At 45.3% G+C, this 21,596-nt stretch overlaps 1 protein-coding gene across 2 annotated transcripts; it reads left to right on the top strand.

Moving 5' to 3' along the window:
* Positions 1-1,471: 1,471 nt before the first annotated feature.
* Positions 1,472-18,493, top strand: ATP1B4 (ATPase Na+/K+ transporting family member beta 4). 2 transcript variants are annotated; one of them, XM_068962981.1, is made up of 8 exons: positions 1,472-1,534; positions 5,443-5,689; positions 9,660-9,788; positions 10,058-10,162; positions 13,244-13,440; positions 14,079-14,135; positions 17,507-17,602; positions 18,332-18,493. In XM_068962981.1, exons 1-8 carry the CDS (start codon positions 1,472-1,474, stop codon positions 18,491-18,493), a joined length of 1,056 nt encoding a protein of 351 aa, XP_068819082.1. The 2 variants fall into 2 exon arrangements, with proteins under 2 accessions (XP_068819082.1, XP_068819081.1); XM_068962980.1 differs by having other exon boundaries at positions 5,443-5,701.
* The last annotated feature ends 3,103 nt before the right edge of the window (positions 18,494-21,596 follow it).

Genomic DNA, 21,596 nt, shown 5'->3' with positions numbered 1-21,596 from the left:
TTTTTCTGCCTTAGTAAGACAAGACCAATGTATCTATCCTTTGTTTGGTTTTTAAGGCTTCCAAGAGCTTCAAGTTTCTCATATACTTAACATCAGGAATCACATACAAAGTTCAAGTGGAGAAAGCATAAGAGGTAAAGTGCAATGTCCAGGGTAACCCCTGGAATATATTTTGCTTTCATTGAAATCCCAAAAGAGGAATAAGTTTCTCTTTTCTTTGTCAGTGTTCTCTTTCTCATCAAGTGAGGGTATCAGAGGAGACTCTGTTAAAGAAGAATCCTGAGTAGTAACGTTCTAGTAAATGGAGTCTTTATTTTAAATTAGCCACTATTGAAGCTGTCTTCATCAGAACAGCCTAGGTTTGGCATTATGAATAAATCGAAGTTTCTAAGTGGTTGGGCTAATTTTCCTGGTTATCAATATGCCCAGAATCTCAATGCCTGCAACATTCTCAGTCACCTGCGTGTGATGGGAGGGGGAGGGGATTTGTGAAGGATCATATATTCCTCCTAGGCCTTTTAACTACCCAGGCTCCAATGGGGTGAACCAAACAGACAAAAACTGCTATACAATGTTCTTGGCTGTTTCTACTAATTTTTCTTTTGGTGGATCCCACATTGGCTTCAGGAGTTATATATGTCTGGGAAACCGACACTGCAAAGTTCTGGCTTGTTCCCTGCCCTGATGCTAAGGGATAAATATAGATCTCAACCACTACAGAAATTTGGCCAGGATTCCGAGGGGTGTGTGTGTGAGGGGCAGTGCTGATGGGGCCATTCTGACATGTGGGAGAGAAAAAAGGTTTCTTTATATCCAAGGCCCTCTTTGGTGGGGGGGAGGGGCCAAGCAGGAGCCTGGCCTCTAAAATGCATAATCCATATTTAAGGGGCTCGTTGATTGACACAAATAAGGAATATTATAGGTGGCTTAGTGTGGGGCGGGGGAGGTGGGGAGAGCAAAGGGAATCTTTCCTGACACCTTAGATCCTTTTGCATGAGATCAGCCTTATGAAAAAAGAAAGTTATTCTTGGCCAACTCCCCTCACCCCCAACTCCCACCCAGGCCCCACCCACTGCATGCACTGATATCCAGCTCTCAACTGAGAAGGACACAACTGAAGACTGCCATTGGGCCCATAGTAGCTCAGGCGCTAGAGAAGGGCAGGGAGAGGGAAGACGTGAAGCTGCGGGGGAGGGGGGGGTGAGTCGCTCATCCTTGTGACCCAGAATATCTCCCCCTCCCTGTAATGATGAGCTTGCTTTTCCATAAGGGCTTTCCTTTGATTCAGAGAAGGGGCCAACCAATGAGAGAGGGGCATGTTAGATTATTTTGGGGAAGGGCTCATGCCAGGAGGGTTCACTTTTACTAGGCGCCAAGTAGCCCCAGCAACCAGTGTCTCCTGTACCAGCAGCAGCTCCGGAGCTCTCCCCCACTCGTCTGCCTCTGCCGCGCCTCTGCCCACTGCACAGCCATGAGAAGGCAGCTCCGGTCCAGAAGGGCCCCGGCCTTGCCTTACGGTTATCGCTACAGACTTGTGAGTCCTGGGAAGCAGAATATTTTTTGCTGTCCCTTCAGAATGGGCTGGGTGGGGGGTGTATAGGTCATGACTCACCGGCTGCTTCTCTTTAGGATGGGCAGGAACAGTGAAGTTTAAGGAAGCCCAGGGTTTCAAGCATGAGCAGTGACTCCTGGGACCCCATTGCACCCTGAATGGCTAGACTGAAGGAGGAAGCCCTCCTCCTGTGCAACAAAGATAAGGGCCAGGGGAGATGCCAGAGAATGAGGGTGTCTTCTACAATGTTTTCGTGGGAGTCTAGAATTTGAACAGACCTTTTGGAGTCTGGGAGTAGAGGTTTCACTCCAATAGCAAGAAATGGAGCCAAGAGAGAAGGGAAGGGAAAGAGGAAATGAAAGGCATTTGCCTACCCAGTTGTCTCAGTCCCTTTGGGTGGGAGCTTCTGAGGAACCCAGCTACTCTTTTTCTAAAGCTGAAATTCCAAGCTATAGCTAAAACCCTGGAATACTAGATAGAACCTGGGAGCAGTCCTAGACATCGTTTCTCTAGAATCCCTCATCACGTAAAGGAGACTGCTGTGGCTCAGGGCACGGGAGGTACTGGCCATTTACTGGAGAAGCCGAAGTGAGAATGCAGGTTTCCTCACTTCTCATCCTATGCTCTTTCATATTTGCAGCATGCAACTCCCTAACCCTCCAGCACCCATGGCCTTCCTGCCTGCCACCCCACCCTGCCCAACACTCACACACCCCACCTTCAATGTCACCATTTATCTCCAGGGTGCATTAAAATTGTCTTTGAACCCAAAGTTTCCTTGCATTTACTTTGCTAGAAATCATGAGTATATGCCACATGCAGTGTTTTTTTTTGCTGGGAAGTATATTCTGAAATCTCCCCCAGAGAGGGCTGTGATCTGAGCCTCAGGAAGAAACAAAGCTTAATCCATTTTTCTTGGTGAATTGCCACTCCCCAACCAAGGAGCTAACTGGAGACTCTCAACAGCCAGCAGAGGAAGACACAAATTCTAACCCCATACCAACCTGTGGAGGGCTTCTCGTAACTTTCTAGCCACGGTTTGTAGAATCTCTCTTTTGACATTCCCCAAAGTCCCTTCCAGTTCTCAGAGCAGTCACAGTCTGTAAGGCACAGAAAATCATTCCTTATTTGGATTCTTTTCTCTATAATGCTGCTAAAGTGTTGTGTACAAGTTTAATTATCTGTCCCTCGTTTTGGATTTTAAATGCATCAGGGGATTTTGCTTTATCGGGAACACTTGATCACGTTTACAAAGAGAGGATTTGATGCAGTGAATAATTGTGTGCTAATGTCTCTTTCAAAATTAATCAACCATTCGAATGTTTACAGGGTGTCACTCAAGGCAGGGCACAAATTTATCTTCCGGGTCATACTGTTTGTTTATGTATTTGTTTATATGTTTGTATATTTAGAATGCTCAAAATGGAGCCATGTTCTGCCCTTCAGACTCTTTCCTTTTAGGGCAACACCACGGCCCCAGCACACACCCACTCTTCCATCTCTGCACACTCACACACACTATCACAGGAGGTCAGTGCCACTTTAGGAAACAGACAAAAACAGGCCCTCTCATTATAAAAGGATTCCCTACTGGGTTCCATGAAACACTGAGCTCCCCCCAAAGTGCCCCTCTTGTACAGTGTGAGGTTCTATACCTGGAAGCTGGGGCAAGGGGGAAAGATATTTGCAGTTCCTGAAGCCCAGGCAGTGTGAGAACTGTGGGGAAATTAGCTCTGAGAAGGTTAATTCTTCCCGGGAGGGTAAAGCTTTAATGACAAGCCATCTTTAATGGGATTATCGTGAGAGCTCATATCTACAAATAAGATCAGGCAGAGGCCAAAGCCAGCTGCCTCCTCTGTGGAGCAGGGGTGGAGGGCAGGCAAAACAGGCGACTAGGAGAGGAAAGGAGATTTTCCCGAAAATATAAAGGGAATAGAAACTCCTTCACCTTGAAATGTTATACTTCAAATTCTCCAAGATTTTCAGTTACATCAGATTCTCTGGAGGCCAGGATGACTGACTACCCACTACAGTCCGGATGAGCGCCTAGGCGAGGGCATGGTTCCGGAGTTTTCAGCCAGGCAGTTATCACTGATGTTTGTTCCGTGCCCACTGGTTACCTAGCTGCAGGCTCCAAGCTGTGGAGGGCCATCAAAGAGTTAGAAACTATGGCCCCGTCCCACCCACCCCCACCCCGGGTGCTCAGAATGTAATTCTGGAGGTCAAATGGGTACCTATGTTCACACACAAGTGAAAGAGATTTAAGAACATGTATTAATCCGTTCAACATTGAGTGATGGGGGTTTATTTTCCTAAGCCTTACCCCGTGAGTCCTTGTCAGAGTTAGAGATCTCCAGTTGTGAGCACCTTCAGCCTCTTGGGAACACAGAATCTAACACATTGCTATGCTCTGTCAGTCTGCTCAACCACCTCTCAGCTCTTGCGCTCAGAGTGGTAGGGGAGAAACATCGTCAGGGATATTGCGAGACATGGGTTCGGAGTCTGTTCTATCGTTGAACTAGCTGCGTGATTCTGGCTACATCCTGTTGCCTCTCTGGGCCTCACATGGACAAGTGAATCTTCAAGGTCCCCATCAGGTCTGATACACGCGTGACATAAGACTGTACCTTTGAACAAATTCGAGAGCAATTCAAGAGTGCTTGTAATCAAGAGCTAGACAGCACTGGGCAGACTGAATGCTGAGAGTAGAGCCTTGTCAGTCTGTATCACTTTTACGGATCCTGAACAATCCAGCTCTCTGGCCCACCCTGCCCCCAATGTCAGCCCTTTCAGCTGAGTGTCCTCTAAATGGCCTTTGAGGAATCAGGCAGGGAGAGGGCGGCATGGAGCCCCTGGCCTCTATCATTGGACACATCCCCCCAACAGGTGCACAGGCCCTGCCGCTCTTCAGATTTGGACAGCACAGAGAAGGGAGGGTGGCCTCATTTTCTGCTGCTGCAATGAGCCTTGGCAGACCCACAAAGAGCAGAGATCCAACTCGCCAGCCTGTGGCTGGGAGGCATTTGAAATACCATTTGGTGAAGTCTGGGTTTTTCTCTTTTTTGTTTAGTTTTCTTAGAACCACTTGGAGAAGATTACAGTTTCAGATCTCAAGTAATGGCTGCAATCAGTCAATCAACAAATATGTGCTGAGCATTTCCTACGTGCCCAGATTTCTGCCAAGGGTACGGGCTTGGGGGTGGGGAAGACGAAGGAAATATCAGTTGCTGTCCGAGCCCTCAGGTGGTCTGTCCAACCTGCTTCTGGCAGGCAGAGGTTCCAGCGTGGGCAATAGTCAGAGAAGGAGCAAAAACTGCACCCCTAATCTCTTTTTTCTGTGAGGAAGACAGTCTAAGTTTTGAGGAGGGGTACAGCAGCTGGCTTTTCCTCCTGATGTCTATTCCAAGCTATTTTTAGCCACAACTTAGGATGGTGAGGGTGAGCAGCTGAAAGCATCCAGAGTGTTAGGACAAAGCTGCCGTGGACTGAGAATGTGGCATCACAGACACAAGTGTCTAAAACTCCTCCATCCTCCAGTGTTGAGCTCAGTCTGCCCTGACAGGCCAAAGTTAACGGGAAGCCATGGCCCCAGGACAGAGTAATGACATGAACAGTCCTAGGGGAACAGCCCAAATGCCTGCAGCTGAGAATAACACTTGCACCTCTATGGAAAGAATATTGGGTCAAAATGGGTCATAGAAAGAATATTTCCTGCAAGAGAACAGAGAGAAAGAAATCTGCCTCTTGTAACAACAGGTATGTTTCTGGGTAAGTGGACATCTGAAGCATCTCCAAATATTGAGTTGTTTTTCATTTATTTTGACTGGTGGGATGTGCCATGGGAAATTTTCTTTTCCAAAAAAAGGGGTTGTGTGTTGTCACTGTTTCAGGATGATCAGGATGAAGTGAACCAGAACTACTTAGCGGATGAAGAGGAAGAAGCAGAAGAGGAGGCTAGGGTGATGGTGGTACCTGATTTGGAGGAGGAGGAAGAAGAAGAGGAGGAGAAAGAAGAGGAGGAGAAGGAGGAAGAAGATAGTCACAGTCAGGAAACAGACAGTGCCTGGTGGCGAAAACTGCAGATTGTGAATGAATACCTGTGGGATCCGGAGAAAAGGACATCTCTGGCCCGAACAGGTCAGAGTTGGAGTAAGTCCCAGTGGTCCCAATGCCCCAGTTGGGTGTCCTTTGCTTTCAGCTTGGCGTCCAGGACTCCTTTACCACACGTTGGATGGGCTTGTCTGCAAACCTCTCTTAGCTCTTCACGTAACCGGATCAACGCCTAGGGAAATAATGGGCAGATCTCATCAGAACAAACTCCCAAGTGGGTGAACAGACGATTGTGTAGCTGAAATCCACTGGGCTCAACAGCATTTTGTAGTGCAGAAAGACAGTAAGAATGAGATGAAAAAGCACAGATTTTATGGGAGCCCAAGCCCTGTCATTTTCTATCTGTAACTTTGGGCTCATCATTTATCCTCTCTGAGCCTCAGTTTCCTCACCTGCTAAACAAGGGAAGCAGTATCTCCCTTTCTCTCTCACAGGAGCAGCCTGAGACTCTGATAAGATATGAACATGGTAAAATCGAAAGTATTACGCAGAAGACTATTCCTAGGATACGAGACTCAGGTCCCTGCTAACCCGACCAAGTGTTTGTACAGTCTCATCATTTCACCCCATAATATCAGAGAAGGATAGCTAGGGCTGCCACTGGCCCCAGGTTGTGGGTGCTCTACGGCTCCAGGGTGTTAAGAGAGAAATGGGTTAAAGGGATGATTTCTAGCGATTTAAGCCCAAGCTCCTGTATTTCTTGATCCACGACAGAATTGCGGTCCATATGCAGCCACCACTTATTACTTCACAGCTTCCCCAGCACTCCTCTCCCAGGGTCCCTCCTACTCACCTCTTGAACTCTTAATGCTGATGCTTCTCAGGAGATTTAGCTTGTGGTAAAATTCACACTCGCCACACTCTCTGCACATCCCAGGAAAAGAGCAGCTGCTGGTCTGAACTCAGTTAACCCATGGAAGAAAAAACAGATAAGTCTATGGGTGAAATAAGAGTTCCCAGTGCCAAGAGTCTACATTGCTGAAGCTGACGTTCATGCCTTCTAAAGGCCCCTTTAACTGAGAATTCTCTCCTTTGTAGCTGATGTTTCTAGTTCAGCTCAGTCAGGGTGAAACGGCCAGCCCCGCTTCCTGGAATTGGGAATACCAGGTGTGGGGCTCCGAACAACACCCACCTCCCTTCACCCCTCTTCAGTTCCCAGCCCCACCCCTGCCCATCCCTCGAACTCTCAACTCTCGACTGGAACAAATGTACCTTTCAAGGAACATTCCGACATTCTGGAAGCTGCAGACAAATGCAGGACACTCACTGGGGCTCCAAAAGGGGCACAGCTGTCTCTGGCTTGCCTAAAGAGGACTGGAAAAACAGGCCTTGTGAAATGCAAGTGTGGTTCTGGGAGAGGAAGCCCTGTGTTAACCCTTAAACATCCATTGGAACTTAACCAGATGAGCTGACCCAAATTGTGCCTGCGGAAAAGAATCCACAAGCCAATACGTGGGGACAAGGGAGGAAGGTTCGCGTGTCCGGGGGAGATGTGGCAGTGGGGACACTGCACATCCAGGCCTCTGGGAAGCGGGTCTCAGAAGGCTAACCCTGGACAAAGGGCAAATAGTGATGTTAATGCCCAGGCCACCACATGCCTTGCTGTCCTCTTGCTTGAGAACTAGGTGCCAATTAAGCACTTACTAACCCTGTCCAGCCTGGACGCCAACAGGACAGACATATTTACCCAGCCTGTTATTATATTCTGGGCTTTTCCTCTTATAGCTGGGCAACTTCTATTCATAGGAGCTATATGTTATTTTATTGGGTACTGACCAGAAGTCTATGAGGTAGTAATATTATTGTCCCCATTTTACAGATGCAGAAACTGAGGCTTAGAGAGAGTAAGTAACTTACCTAAAGTGACAGTTAATAAGTGGTAGGACTGGGATTCAAACCCAGGTTGGATGAACACTGGAGTTCCTTCTCTTGCCAGAACACCACACTGTCTTCATGAACTCTAGCACTGAGCAAGGCCCTGATGGGTAAGGCCCTCAGGACCTGATGGGGTATTTTAGTGGAACGACTGAAGAGTTGGGATTGCGGGTATCTTGTCTATTCAAGATATAATTGTCTATCCAAGCTTGGGTGGGGCATTCAGGGGCGAACACTGGATTACCTAGAGGAGCAGCCCAAGTAAAATTTGGATATTTGGAGCAGAAAAGGTTGGAGGAATCAATGGGTTCGGGTGGGTACAGTGCTTGGTTTTGCTGGGGGTGGGGGTGGTGCAGTGTAGCTGAGACAGCCTATCACAGGCTCCAGGGCACAGACTCCTGGGCAAAGCCGAGGGGACACATTGCTAGTGCCATTCTCCCATCTACAGCTTCCCAGCCACACATCCTGGGCAAGAAGGAAGATGTCTCCAGGGGAATGTACCTGTCTTCTATTGCTTTCCTTTCATCCATGAAACTGAGCCTTCTGGTCCCCCAGGATGGTTCCGGCTGTGGATGGGTTGCCAGGATGAGGACAGGGGTAGAGCAATGGAGAATGGAGGAGGAGGCAGAGGGCACATCCCATCAGGCCAGCCAGTGGGCACCAGCCAAATACCACAGGCACACAAGGTGCTGCTGTTTCTTATCCGGGGACTCCAGCTGAAGTGAGGTGTTCGTATTCCAGTTCCGTTTTAGTGCATCTTAGAAAACATAAAGGTTCACCTCCAGTTAAATTCCTAAGGAATTTTTTTCTCCTTTTCCTGACTCCTTTTGGGGGCCGTTAATTTTATTTGGTTCATGGTTCAATTTAAAAATTGACATTTGGATTCGGTTTGGGGTACAGCAGAGTTAGGTAGTTTGTTCCGGTTTCCAGCTCATGATATGGTTCAAATCCATAGTTCTGACATCATGTCACTGCTGTGAGAAGAGTTAGATGCTATTTTCTGAGACAGCCCCAAAGAGGGGCATGCTTATTCACTCATTCTGTGCTGCCTAATCCTGGGGCAAACCTGGTCCTGATCCAGCCCACAGAGGGAGAATTCACACAACTGTGCCTCTGGAAACTATGGCAATAATAATATTAACAGTGATGAAGAGTGTCATATATAGAGCACTGAGTGTCTGCCAGGCCCTGTGCTATGCTATTTATATGCATCATTCAATGTTAAGAAGTCAGAACTATTATTATCCTCATTTTACAGATGAGGAAATTGAGGCCCAGAGAGGTAAATAGCATGTCTAACATCCAACAGCTAGGAAATAGTAGCATCAGCACAGGATGGAAGGAAAAGCTGAATTTCATATATTGTTAGGGACACAGATCAGAATATGAGGGAAGTGCTAAACTTATCACTGTTTTATCTGCAAGGAATCGGGGGTGCCCAAAGGTTCGATAACTTGCCAAGTGCACAGTTAGAGCTCACAGGTGGCAGCTATCAATAAGTACAGTTGCCCCCTCCTTCCTTCCCCATCCTGCGTTAGTGTTCTTTTTGAAATCAGAGTCACTTAAACTTTTGCCAAACATGAATAAGATTTGAAGTACATAAAGTGAAACCTTGCTTTGCCTTCATTAAAGGCAAGTCCAGTGGAAATGAAGCAAAAGTTTGAATATATGGGCTATGTGAAAAGAAACGCTGTTTTCATCACTTGCAAATATATATAATCACTGGAACCAAGTGACTAGAACTCTTTAGGACACCTGCTTTAATGAATAGCAGAGAATGATTTGTACATAGGATATCGCCCATAGCCCAGAGGACTCCCAAGCAATTTGCCCTCTGCAGTACTTCAAACTCTGTTCCCCTGTAATCTCGTTCATGGTCATCATTTGCTCAGCAAGCCCTTCCATCGGAGATGCTGTAAAGGTAAAACTGCAGTCAGAGCTCTGACGCAATTCTCACCAATTTCAAATCGGTGAAATCTGAATAAGCAAGGACATACTGAATCTGGGGAATTACAAAAAAAGCCATGTCACGTGTTAGCGCTGGTTCTGACTCGTGAGTTCAAAGGCAAATGCAGGGCTTATTGGCCAGCACTGACCCCCCTCCTCTCTGATTTTTCTGCAGGCCTGATCTTAGTCATTTACTTCTTCTTCTATGCCTCCCTGGCTGCTGTGATCACCCTTTGCATGTACACGCTATTTCTGACCATCAGTCCTTACATGCCGACCTTCACTGAGAGGGTGAAGCCTCCTGGTGAGTGCCCAAATACCCTGAGCTGTCCGAACACCCTGGACAGAAATCTGCTTGCACGGCATGTTCGGCCTCAATTAACTTTGGCTCTTCCCAGTAATGACTTAGGGATTCAATTATTAGGAGTAAAAGTAAAATGGTACTTGGCAGATTGTGGTCCTTTTCATTTTGATTGCCTGGGAGGGGGTTGGGGGGAATGGTTTCATGGGAATCGATACAAAAAATTATCCCAAGAACAGGTTAATATATCCAAGACTTGTTTTCATTGCCAGGAGTTATGATCAGACCCTTCGCCCATAGCCTTAACTTCAACTTCAACGTTTCTGAACCTGACACTTGGCAGCATTATGTGATTAGTCTAAATGGCTTTCTCCAGGGTAAGTGCCTCTGAATGGTGAGAATATCTTCGGAAAGGTGACGGGTGGGAACTCAAAAATCACTTGGCTCTGAAATCCCAGTCTTAACTAACACTGCCCATTCTGATTTTTCCTTACCTTGCATCCCCCTCAGCACCTGTAGATACAATCAAAACTATTGTGGTTTGTGATTGTATGTTGCCTTAAAGCATATAAAGCCAAAGATGGTAAGTTATATGTTTATATGAAAGCATATAAGCCAGTAAGGTGATAAGTTCATTAGGACAGAGAACTTGCTTTCTCTTCTGGAATACCCTAGAGCACCTAGTTATGTCCTGGACATATCCAGATGGCTCAATAATGAACTGGAAGACTCTTATCTCTTGTGTTTTCTCAAGGTGAGAGAATTCATTTCTTGGAGACGATCCATCTTAAAGGCTCTTAAAGAGCCTTTATTTAAGGCTCTTTATTTAAATAGCAGTCCAAAAGGGAGTTGGAGGACAAACCTCTGGGTGGCACTCACTCCAAGATTTTGATAGCCAGTGTTTTCAAGATGCCTGTCTCTATAGTATCATGAGATAACGTTCTCAGGGGCAAATGAATGGCTTTCTGAGAAGCCCTTACACAGGGTGAAAACTGAGGTAGCAGCTTGGTTAAGGTTAAACATAGAGCCTGTATTTCTCCAGCTATCAAAGTAAATCCATGGGTCAACTGCACCTATTATTTGTGGGGGAAAAGCCAGTTAGACTGGTTTGGTTGTCCTGGCCTGGCTGAAGCCAAGTGATAGGGGTGGCCTACAGAACATGCACTGAACTAAGAGGATTTTCTTATGTGACAGGAAGCCTTGTTTAAATGCATAAATGTTGTCACTGAACTTTAACCCTGCATTGCAGAGTCTATTGTCCCCATTTTACAAATGGGGGAACTGAGGCTTAGAAAGGGGAAGAAATCTGATCAAAGTTTTCCAGTAGCTGAACCAGTGTTTCAATTTAAACCCTTGCTTCTGTTCTCGACACCCTTGCTACTCAAAGTGTGAGCCAGGGACCAGCAACATCAGTATCACTTGGGAGTTTGCTGGAAAGGGAGAATCTCAGGCTCTACCCAAACCTGCTGAATGAGGATCTGCAGGTGGTGTTTACACCCTTTAAAGCTTGAGAAGTGCTGCTTTTTACAATTCTTTGCTGCTGCCATATGACCAGAAATTAGAAACTCAGCTTTGTATCAGTGTCATTTTGATTAAATCTGAGATTCAGAATCCTCACCTGTAAAATGAGAGGGGCATGGTTCTTTTTGAATCCATGGAGTCCCATTTTTGGCTCCCCAAAATATTTTGGGCATCATAGCCAGCACAATATCGTCTCTTCTTTCAAAATGCTTGTGAGCTATTGCAAATGTACTATCAGAATCTCTGCTGAGGAAATTCCTCTAAGACAGCAGATGCAGAAATATCAATTCTGACCTGATGACAGAGGTGGGGAACATTAGAAAAGCATTGGATTTTTTAGTTACTAAGTGTAGATAATATGCCCTGTTTAAAAGGAACACATCTCTGAAATAGACATCCCAGAGTATCAATTTCATTCCTGTGAGGACAGAGATTTTGCAATAAGGGTCATGCCCATGTCACATTATTTTTAAAGGAGCACCCTCAAGAGAAACAAAGAACACGTGATTAGAGTTTCTATTTAGAAAGTTATTTGAACATAGTTCTTGTTCTTCAAAAAAAGATTTTAAAAAGAGAGAGATTAAAACAAAACCTTGAATTGAATGTAGATTTGTCAAAGGAAAAATAAAAGCTTAGCCATAACTAAGATTTAAAATTTAATAGAATAAATTTAAAATTCCTAGTTGCTTCTAATATCAAGCCCAAGTCACAGTCTGTCTAGATAAGGGTCCAGCAGTACTTCTGGAGTTTTACCTCTGGTGGCACAATCTCCTCTGAAAAACTGAGCTACTTGGAACATAAATGCATGGAGGCTGGATCTAATAGGACTAACTGGACTTCATCATTGAGAACCAAACTGGGAATAATGTAGTCATTTCTAAAGCCCAGTTCTATGGCATCTAGTAGCCCAGTCAGCTCACAGGCAGACTTTTTCAGCCCTCTCCCTGATACCTGTACCTTGAAAGGGAAAGTCGCTCAGTCGTGTCAGACTCTTTGTGACCCCATGGACCCCAGTTTGTGGAATTCTCCAGGCCAGAATACTGGAACGGGTAGCCTTTCCCTCCTCCAGGGGATCTTCCCAACCCAGGGATCGAACCCAGGTCTCCTGCATTGCAGGCGGATTCTTTACCAGCTGAGCTACCAGGGAAGCCACGTGTACCTTGTGCACATGCTAAATTCCACGCAAGGAAAGGGACACTGACTCTGAGTGCCTCGGTTCTCAGCAGACAAGACCTCACCCCCTCAACCTCTCAGTGGAGACCCTACGTTTGTCATTGTTTCCTGTCTTTCAACCTAAGTTTCTATTTTTCAGCTCTAACTTCCCTCTATAAAGAATGAGCTGGTTTATTTCCTCCTCTTCTTCCTCCCGCTTCCTCCTGTTCCACAACACAGTTTTCACCTTCTTGCATTGGCTGCCTCTGATCAACCTCAAAGAGAGGTTTCCTAGACTGAACTTAAAGAGACATAACCCCCGTGTTTTGCTTCTATGTATACCCCATGCCTTGATATGACTCAATCCTTCCCAAATCCACCTACTATGCACCTCTTCCTCTCCCAGAAGTATTAATAGAAGAGGCAGCCCTCCACGTTTACAATTTACCATGTCAGAAAAGAAATAATGGAAAATAGAGAAGAGTTATAAAGCAACAAACATAATACAATCCAGAGATGGATATGGAAGAAGTTCCAAGAGAATGAGAAGCAAGGGGACAGGCAATCCAAGCGGGCTAGGGGACTAGCCCAGAAGGCTTCTTGGAGAGATATTGTAGAAGGGCCCGGGGCCCCTGACGCCAGGTCACAGGGTCTAAGACAGAATGAGTGGGCTTTCAGAGGAGCACAAGTAAGCTGGGGAAAGGAAGCCAGGGAGGAGAACTACTGAAAACCTGGCCCTCTCTGCAGCACCTAACGTGACCCTTTGCCACCCCTACGTGCTTTAGGTTACAATGACAGTCTTCAAGAGGAAATGAATGTAGACTGTCCCCCGGGCCAATACTTCATCCAAGACGGTGATGAGGATGAAGACAAGAAGGCCTGCCAATTTAAGCGCTCCTTCCTGAAAAACTGCTCTGGCCTGGAAGACCCAACTTTTGGCTACTCTACTGGACAGCCTTGCATCCTTCTAAAGATGAACCGGGTATATTGGCCCATGATACGCTGGTGATGAAAAGTGGATGAGTTGGGTAGGAAGGCCCTGGCCACTCCATGTCTCTTGGGTTCTATCTTTATACACTGTTAAGCTTGGCCATTTTTACCAAGAGCATCAGTAATACAAACACCTGGATAAACCTACCAAGTAATAATTCCTTTTCTCCCTGAACATTTTCTATTTGGATTCTTCTCCAGCACCCCTGAACCTGCCCTTGGATGCCTGTATCAGGAATGAGATCTTGAACTGTTTGGCACAGGGGACTGACAGGAAGGTGGTGTGGGGGGCAATTCTTATATCACAAGAAACGCATTTTCCTCCTCTCCCGCCATGCCTTGGGGTGGCAGAACCTTATCAGGCATGCTGTCCTCTTGACACCATTACATTCTTTACACCTTCAGGATAATCTTGCTGCAATTGCCATTGTATGAATATCAGCCACAAATAAAACAAGGAGTAAGCTGAGCTGTGTAGCTTTGAAGATATTTTGCATCTTCTGCTTTCTGTAACACTTCTGAGAGGACAAATAGATCAAGTTTGTGCCTAAAGAAGTGATGACTCTAGGGGGATTTAGAAAAGCCCTACTTTTTTACTGTCAAATCTGTTAATTTTTTTTCTTTTGCTAGATTGTTGGCTTTCGTCCTGAGCGTGGAGACCCTGTGAAGGTTTCCTGCAAAGTTCAGGTAAAGTGCCCTTTTGAATAAGTACTGTTAGCATACCTGTTTCGTGCAAAAAGGTGGGTCATCTCTTCCAAGGGCTTAACCTGGACGGTGGGCTAAGGGTCAGGGAAAGGGTTAATCTTTTCATAACTACGCCTCCATTTATACCTTCAGTCCTCCCTGTTTCCAGAAAGCATTCCATTCATGCATATTTGTGTGTGTAGTGTGTGTGTGTGTGCTGATTTATACCTGTGAAAGCCAAGGACTGAACCTCAGCTGAGGGCCACAGCAGGGAACAACAATGTGCCAAGTCATTAATTGGGATTCTGTTTACACTTTTGCTTTTAGCTCTAATTACTTGTTTCTTTGAACTAAACAAGCGGCTTTCATTAGAGTCATTAGTCCCTGGTTTTAAAACTGAATTTCACTTTTTGCAGCAATGACCAGTGGCACAGGGTGCTGCAATAGCAAATGACTACAAAGGAAGTATAAACAGAACTCCATTAATATGCTAATTAACTGTCCTTCAAGGGACCATTAACTCCTATCTCATCTGTGCCAATTAGCTCCCTTGTAGGAAAAAGCCCTAGATCTTGGGTTTGCTTCTTAAACTGGCAGTAGCTGCCTCCTGTTTGCTAACAGCCACTGTACCCCCAGTCCTGGGCAGATGTCTTACAAATAAGTGAAGCCAGGGAATCCCATTCTCAGCACCAGAAATGCCGCTCAAAACTCCAGTCTTGATGGTGGCAGATCAGAAAGCAACAAAAGGTGGCATTTATTCAGCAGTAGTTCACATTCAACAAGAATTTATGAATCACTTATTAAGTACCAGGTACTCTGCTTGGTGTTGGGAGTGCCAAGATAAATATGAATCTGTCTCTGAAATCAAGGCAGTCAAGTAATACAGATGCAGTAGGGACATAAAGGAAGGAAATGTTAGTTCCACATGGGAGGTGATGACACTGAAGATGCGCTTTGAAAGGTCAGGCCATGCTTGCCCAGTGACCAAGGTAGGAAAGACATTCATTCTGTTCACATATACGTGAACATGTATAAACATACACACATGAGAGGTGTGACTACAAATGGTGGAATTGATTCCACACATCATTCACCAAAAATAAATTTCATTACTTTATAGAATATAAAAATAAACCATGAAGATGAACTCAGTCTTAAACTAGCATAGTAACTGGATTGAGTCCTGCTTAGAGTTCCCTAAGGAGATCAAACCAATCAATCCTAAAGGAAATCAGTCCTGAATATTCATTGGAAGGAATGATGCTGAAGCTGAAACTCCAATACTTTGGCCACCTGATGGGAAGAATTGACTCACTGGAAAAGACCCTGATGCTGGGAAAGATTGAAGGTGGGAGGAGAAGGGGACAACAGAGGATGAGATGGTTAGATGGCATCACCAATTTGATGGCTGTGAGTTTGAGCAAGCTCTGGGAGTTGGTGATTGACAGGGAAGCCCGGTGTGCTGCAGTCCATGGGGTCACAAAGAATCAGACATGACTGAGCGACTGAAATGAACTGAGAGTTCCCTAGTGGAAGTCATTCATTTTTCAGCTTACATCGAACCTTGCCGAGAACTGTCTTTTTTGAAAAATTGAGTCATTATACATTCTATAATAATCAATACCGGTCAAATCCACACCCACTTGTGGAAGTCAAGCAGGATGAAGTAATTACTAGAATAAATGAAGGAGAGTTCAGTTTATACTAAGCCATTATAGTATATTGATAGAAGTAATCACATGACCCGAGTGAGTGATTTGCTAGTAGTGATTCACTATTTGTCTCTTACTAACCTCCAGACCTCGGCTACCTAGGGCAAACCTAACGCGTGGGCAGAAAGCCCTGCCTGACATACTATGATGAGGGTCAGTTCAGTTCACTTGCTCAGTCGTGTCTGATTCTTTGTGACCCCATGTGTAGCACGCCAGGCCTCCCTGTCCATCACCAACTCCCAGAGCTTACTCAAACTCATGTCCATTGAGTTGATGATGCCATCCAACCATCTCATCCTCTGTCATCCCCTTCTCCTCCTACCCTCAATCTTTCCCAGCATCAGGGTCTTTTCAAATGAGTAAGTTCTTCCCATCAGGTGGCCAAAGTATTGGAGTTTCAGCTTCAGCATCAGTCCTTCCAATGAATGTTCAGGACTGAGTTCCTTTAGGATGGACTGGTTGGATCTCCTTGCAGTCCAAGGGACTCTTAAGAGTCTCCTCTAACACCACAATTCAAAAGCATCAGTTCTTCAGTGCTCAGGTTTCTTTATGGTCCAACTCTCAACATCTGTACATGACTACTAGAAAAACCATAGCTTTGACTAGACTGACCTTTGTTAGTAAAGTAATGTCTCTGCTTTTTAATATGCTGTCTAGGTCAGTCATAGCTTTTCTTCCAAGGAGCAAGCATCTTTTAATTTCATGGCTGCAGTCACCATATGCAGTGATTTTGGAGCCCAAGAAAATAAAATCTCTCACTATTTCCATCGTTTCCCCATCTATTTACCATGAAGTGATGAGACCAGATGCCATGATCTTGGTTTTCTGAATGTTGAGTTTCAAGACAATTTGTTCACTCTCCTCTTTCACTTTCATCAAGAGGCTCTTTAGTTCTTGTTCGTTTTCTGCCATAAGGGTGGTGTCATCTGAATATCTGAGGTTATTGATATTTCTCCCGGCAATCTTGATTCCAGCTTGTGCTTTATCCAGCGCAGCATTTCACATGATGTACTCTACATAGAAGTTAAATGAGGGTAAACTTGTTTATTTAGTCATTCCCCCTTTGCTTATCCTCCTGACCCCACCCCCTCTAATGAAGCCCCTCAGAGAATGTGGTCAGAGACACACGTTTAGGTGAGCCATGTCCAGGCTGTGTCCCTGTGCACCTGGTTTGACCTCCACCAGAATTGAACACACCACATGCATGGTGTTGCAGAGTGGGATTTACAGAGCATGTTCTAATTTACGCCTGCCTCGGCTCCAGAGTCCAAGACTGGGTGCCAGGTCCAGTATGATTCTTTGCAGAGGGGCTGGCATGGTAGGCCCTCTTGCCAGAGCAACACCAGGTACCGCAAGCCCTTTGGAGCCCCTTGGAGCCCTTCTGCCTGAGTCTCCTAGGAGCCAGCACAGAGCTACACTGAGAACCTTCAGCCTCCCATGTCTGGGCCTTCTATTCAGAATTCTTTGAACTGCAAAGCCAAAGCCCAGTCTTTACCTGGAAACACTCCTCTGGCAATAAGTCTGGCCTGAGCTATGCCTCACTCTGCTTTCCTGATCTTCCTGAGATGCACACACAGTGTTTCTATCTGGGCCTCAGGCCCCTTTAGCTCAGGCTCCAACTCAGGGACCCAGCACCTGATACATACTTGCTTCTACTTACAGAGAGGTGACGAAAATGACATCCGATCCATCAATTACTACCCAGAGTCGGCTTCTTTTGACCTCCGCTACTACCCCTACTATGGCAAACTGACTCATGTAAGTCTGAACTTCCCTTTAGTCTTTGCTGTAGAAAAGGGCTCAGAGGCAGGGCTGATTGGGATCAGTGAGAATCAGGGAGCAGCAGGTAGTAATAGCAACGGGGTGAACAGCTGCTGGCCCAGACCAGGAGTTCCCTCCACCAATTCCTGTCCCAACCGCTCCTTGCCAAATCTGAAGGAATCTCAAACATGGTGTGGCCTCACTCCTTCAGTTTACAGATAGAAAAATGAGGGTTCAGAGAGAGGAAGTGACTTGCCCAAGGTCACACAGCTAATTAGTGGCAGAGCCAGGAGCAGACTAATCACTTAGCATTGCACTCAATGATGCCCAAATAATCGGGTTCCTTTTTCTCCTGCTTGGAGTCTTGGGGCAGTGAAGGCTTCAACGCCAGCTTGGAGACTTAATAAATACTAGTTCTGGTTTGATTCATGGTCTGATACCCAGAAAACCATATCATGCTGAGTTAGAACTTCTTCTCCCCAGAGGACAGTCAGACAACTGACACTGACTTACAAGAGAAACGTGTCATTTCCCCCCAGTCCCAGGGCAGAGAGAGCATCTCAGTTGCTTCAGCCACCTGTGACTTGGCATCATGGAATTTGCACAGTCTCCTTTGTGGAGGTTATTCCATCCTGCACTGACCAGCCAATCACATCCATCCTGCTGTCCTTCCCCACGCCCCCTCCCCTCCCCCCCACTTGGAATTCATTGTTCTTCCACCTACAGGTTAACTACACCTCCCCGCTGGTGGCAATGCACTTTACAGATGTAGTGAAGAACCAAGCGGTGCCTGTGCAGTGCCAGCTGAAGGGCAAAGGCATCATAAATGACGTCATCAATGATCGTTTTGTGGGTAGGGTAATCTTTACTCTAAACATAGAAACCTAAGAACTTCGGGGGGGGGCCACTCCCACCAATTCTGTTTCTGTTTTATTTCATGTTACCCTGGTAGCACCTGAATTCTTTTCTTCAATCAGGACACAGCCAGATGGACACCTGAGACAGTAGACCATTTTTCCTTGCCTTTGACATATGTACAAAATGGCATTGTGGGAACTATTTGATTTTTAAAGGTAGTCTCTCCTGATAACAAATAGATGATATTCGTTTCCTTTTCCCCCAGTTAAAACTAAAATCCATACTTGCTGCTAGAAGTCTTATTGTAGTGTAAACATAGTATCTGATAAAATTCATAGTAGCCATGAAGGACAATTTCTGTAATGATTATAAATTCATCATGTTTTCTAAAAATGTGTTGTTTTTAGAGGTGAGATTCCTCCCAACCAGGCTGATAACTAACCCTTTTTGTTAACTTGCCTGGCAAGGTCCTGCCCTGAGAATCACCAAGCAGACCAATCCAGAATACACCTGGGGCCACCATGCCCAGGGAACTCTGTATCCAAGGGTGCTTGTGAAATAGGCTTTCCTGGGCAACTAAATACTGCTTCACCAACTAGGTTATCTCCAACTGGAACAGAAGTCACTGATAACTGGATGTTGTTCTGGGATAAACCAGAACATAGACTTTCCCTATGACTGCTTTGGGGAGGTGAGGCCCAGTGCTACTGGGGAGAACACCTACCACGTGGATGTGACTGTTACTGGATTCCTTGCTTTATGGTGTAGTCATCCAAAGGCAAATGTTCCCATAGAAAGGTTGTCTCTGCTTCAGGCAAAGGAAAAGACAAGGATGATCTCCACCACCTAATTCTTCTTGGGCTATTTGTTTGCCAGCAGTGTGATGCTCTTTTGAGACCTCAGGGATGTGTGTGTTGACCACCCTCTCACACCCTCTGCTACACCTTTGGGGAGTGAAGTCAGGGTCTCCCAACTGATACACGGTAAGACAGAAATCTCCTGCCAGGCCACCCTATATTCAAGTCCCATTAGCCAGCTTTTCCTTTTCTTAAAAAAATGGTATGAGGCAGATGTTTATCCAGGTTGTGGATCAGCCAGGCTGCTTTGTCTTATCTTTGGCCATATGACCATTCCGCTGCTTGTCTCTACTAGGAGGAGGGCTGGGACCAGGAGAAAAAGAGAGTGTCAGAGAAGAGTATAGTGTCTCAGGGTCCAAAGCAAGCTTAAAGGCCACCTGGAAATATCCAGAGTCAGAAGCTCCTCTACAGTGTTTACCTTCTCCCAAAACAGGGAACTGACAGTTTGGTAGTGAAGACAAACAAGCAAAGAAGTAACTACAATACAGTGTGACAAGAGTTTTAAGATTATTATGTGGGAATGCTATGGGAACATGAGGAAAAATAACTCAAGCTGAGAAGGTAGCAGAGGAAATTTCACATGCAAAGTCACAATCATGAAAGACCATGGTATGTTTGGGTAACTGTGAGCAGCTCATGTAACTCGAATGTAAAGGGCTCAGAGCAATGGCAGGGAGGGGCAGTGGACTGGGCTAGAAAGGCATACAGGTACTGAAAGAGGCCTTCGGGTTTTATCCAGTAGGAGAAAAGGAGTCATTAAAGCATTTTAGGGGCTTCCCAGGTGGCTCAGTGGTAAAGAATCCACCTGCTAAGCAGAAGACACGTAGGGGACATGGGTTCAGTCCCTGGGTGGTGAAGATCCCCTGGAGAAGGAAATGGCAACTCACTCCAGTATTCTTGCCTGAAAAATTCCATGGACAGAGGAGCCTGGCGGGCTACAGTCCATGGGGTCACAGAGTCGGACACGACTTAGTGGCTAAACAACAACAAACAAAAGCATTTTATGCAGGGAAGCTTTGTGATCATACTTCCTTTGCAGAAAGAGCACTTTGGCAGCCACATTGTGAAGGGTGCATTGCAGAGGGACAAGACTGGGGAATGGGCAGTGAGGGAGAAGGAATCAAGAATGACACTAAGGTTCTGAGCTTGGCAAGAACCACTGGGATGGTGATACTGTCGATTAAGACTGGGAATACATGAGTGAAGCAGGATTGGAGAGGAAGATGTTGAGATCAATTCTGGACGTTTTAGGCTTGTGATTTCTACTTGTCAGACACTGATGTGGCGCTGTAAATATAAGTGGGTTGGGGAAGAAGGAAATCTGAGGACAAAAACAACATTTGTTTAAGTGAACTCTCTTAAGAAAGTCCACGGTATTTAATCATGGGAATTTGAGCCACTTACGTAAACATATCACAGCAATCTGGTCTCTCAGGTAGCGCCTCTCTCTCGGCTTTATGGCAGAAAGGACTGCTGCTGCTCTTTGGAATCTCCTTCCCACACACCTTTCCAACTCTTAGTGACAGTAAAGGGGGGGCTGACTGCTATTAACAAGTGATTCAAAGACATGCGACAGCAGATTTGTGGAAAATACAAAAAACAACGAAACTGTCTCCCCTCAACTCCTTTCCTTACCAAATTCGACTTTCAAAACTAACCTTTAAAAAGAAACCAACTTGAAGATAACAACTTGAAAACCTCCTAACAATCAGCTCAAATGATCAAAGTCTCAAGATTTAGTAGTAACAGATAATAGAACAGTAGATCTGGAAAGGAACTTAGAGAGCGTTTAGTGAAAACAACCCGCATTGCATCTGACTCCAGGTCCAGTGCTCTTTCTACTCTGAGCTGCTGCTTACCAGGAAGTACCATCTTTTAAAAAATCAATGAATGATAGATGTCCCAAACATTTTAAAACATATGTCAAATTTGAGTTAGAATAGTTAACATTTCACAGGAATTCAACTGGTGCTATATATTATACATAATACATGATCCTGTTAAATATGTTGACTATTAAACAGACAAGGAATTATGAATCTTTTGTCATACAGTATTTCTCATTCAACGGAATCCATCATTTCCACAGTTTCAAGGCAATATTGAATAGAAGTAGGATACTTGGGGATGTCAGCAAGGACATTTAAAAATAGCTTTATTATACAGAACTGGATATTATATTTATTAAAACTGGATTCTAACAATTGAAGAAACTTCCAGTGGATTAATTTAAATAGTCCCCTAAATGGTGCTGTATCAGGATTTGACTTGTATAC

Source organism: Capricornis sumatraensis, chromosome X, assembly GCF_032405125.1.
Source record: "Capricornis sumatraensis isolate serow.1 chromosome X, serow.2, whole genome shotgun sequence".
In the NCBI taxonomy this organism is placed as follows: Eukaryota; Metazoa; Chordata; class Mammalia; order Artiodactyla; family Bovidae; genus Capricornis; species Capricornis sumatraensis.
The sequence above is the reverse complement of the archived record's forward strand: the minus strand, read 5'-3'. Positions and strand labels throughout refer to the sequence as shown.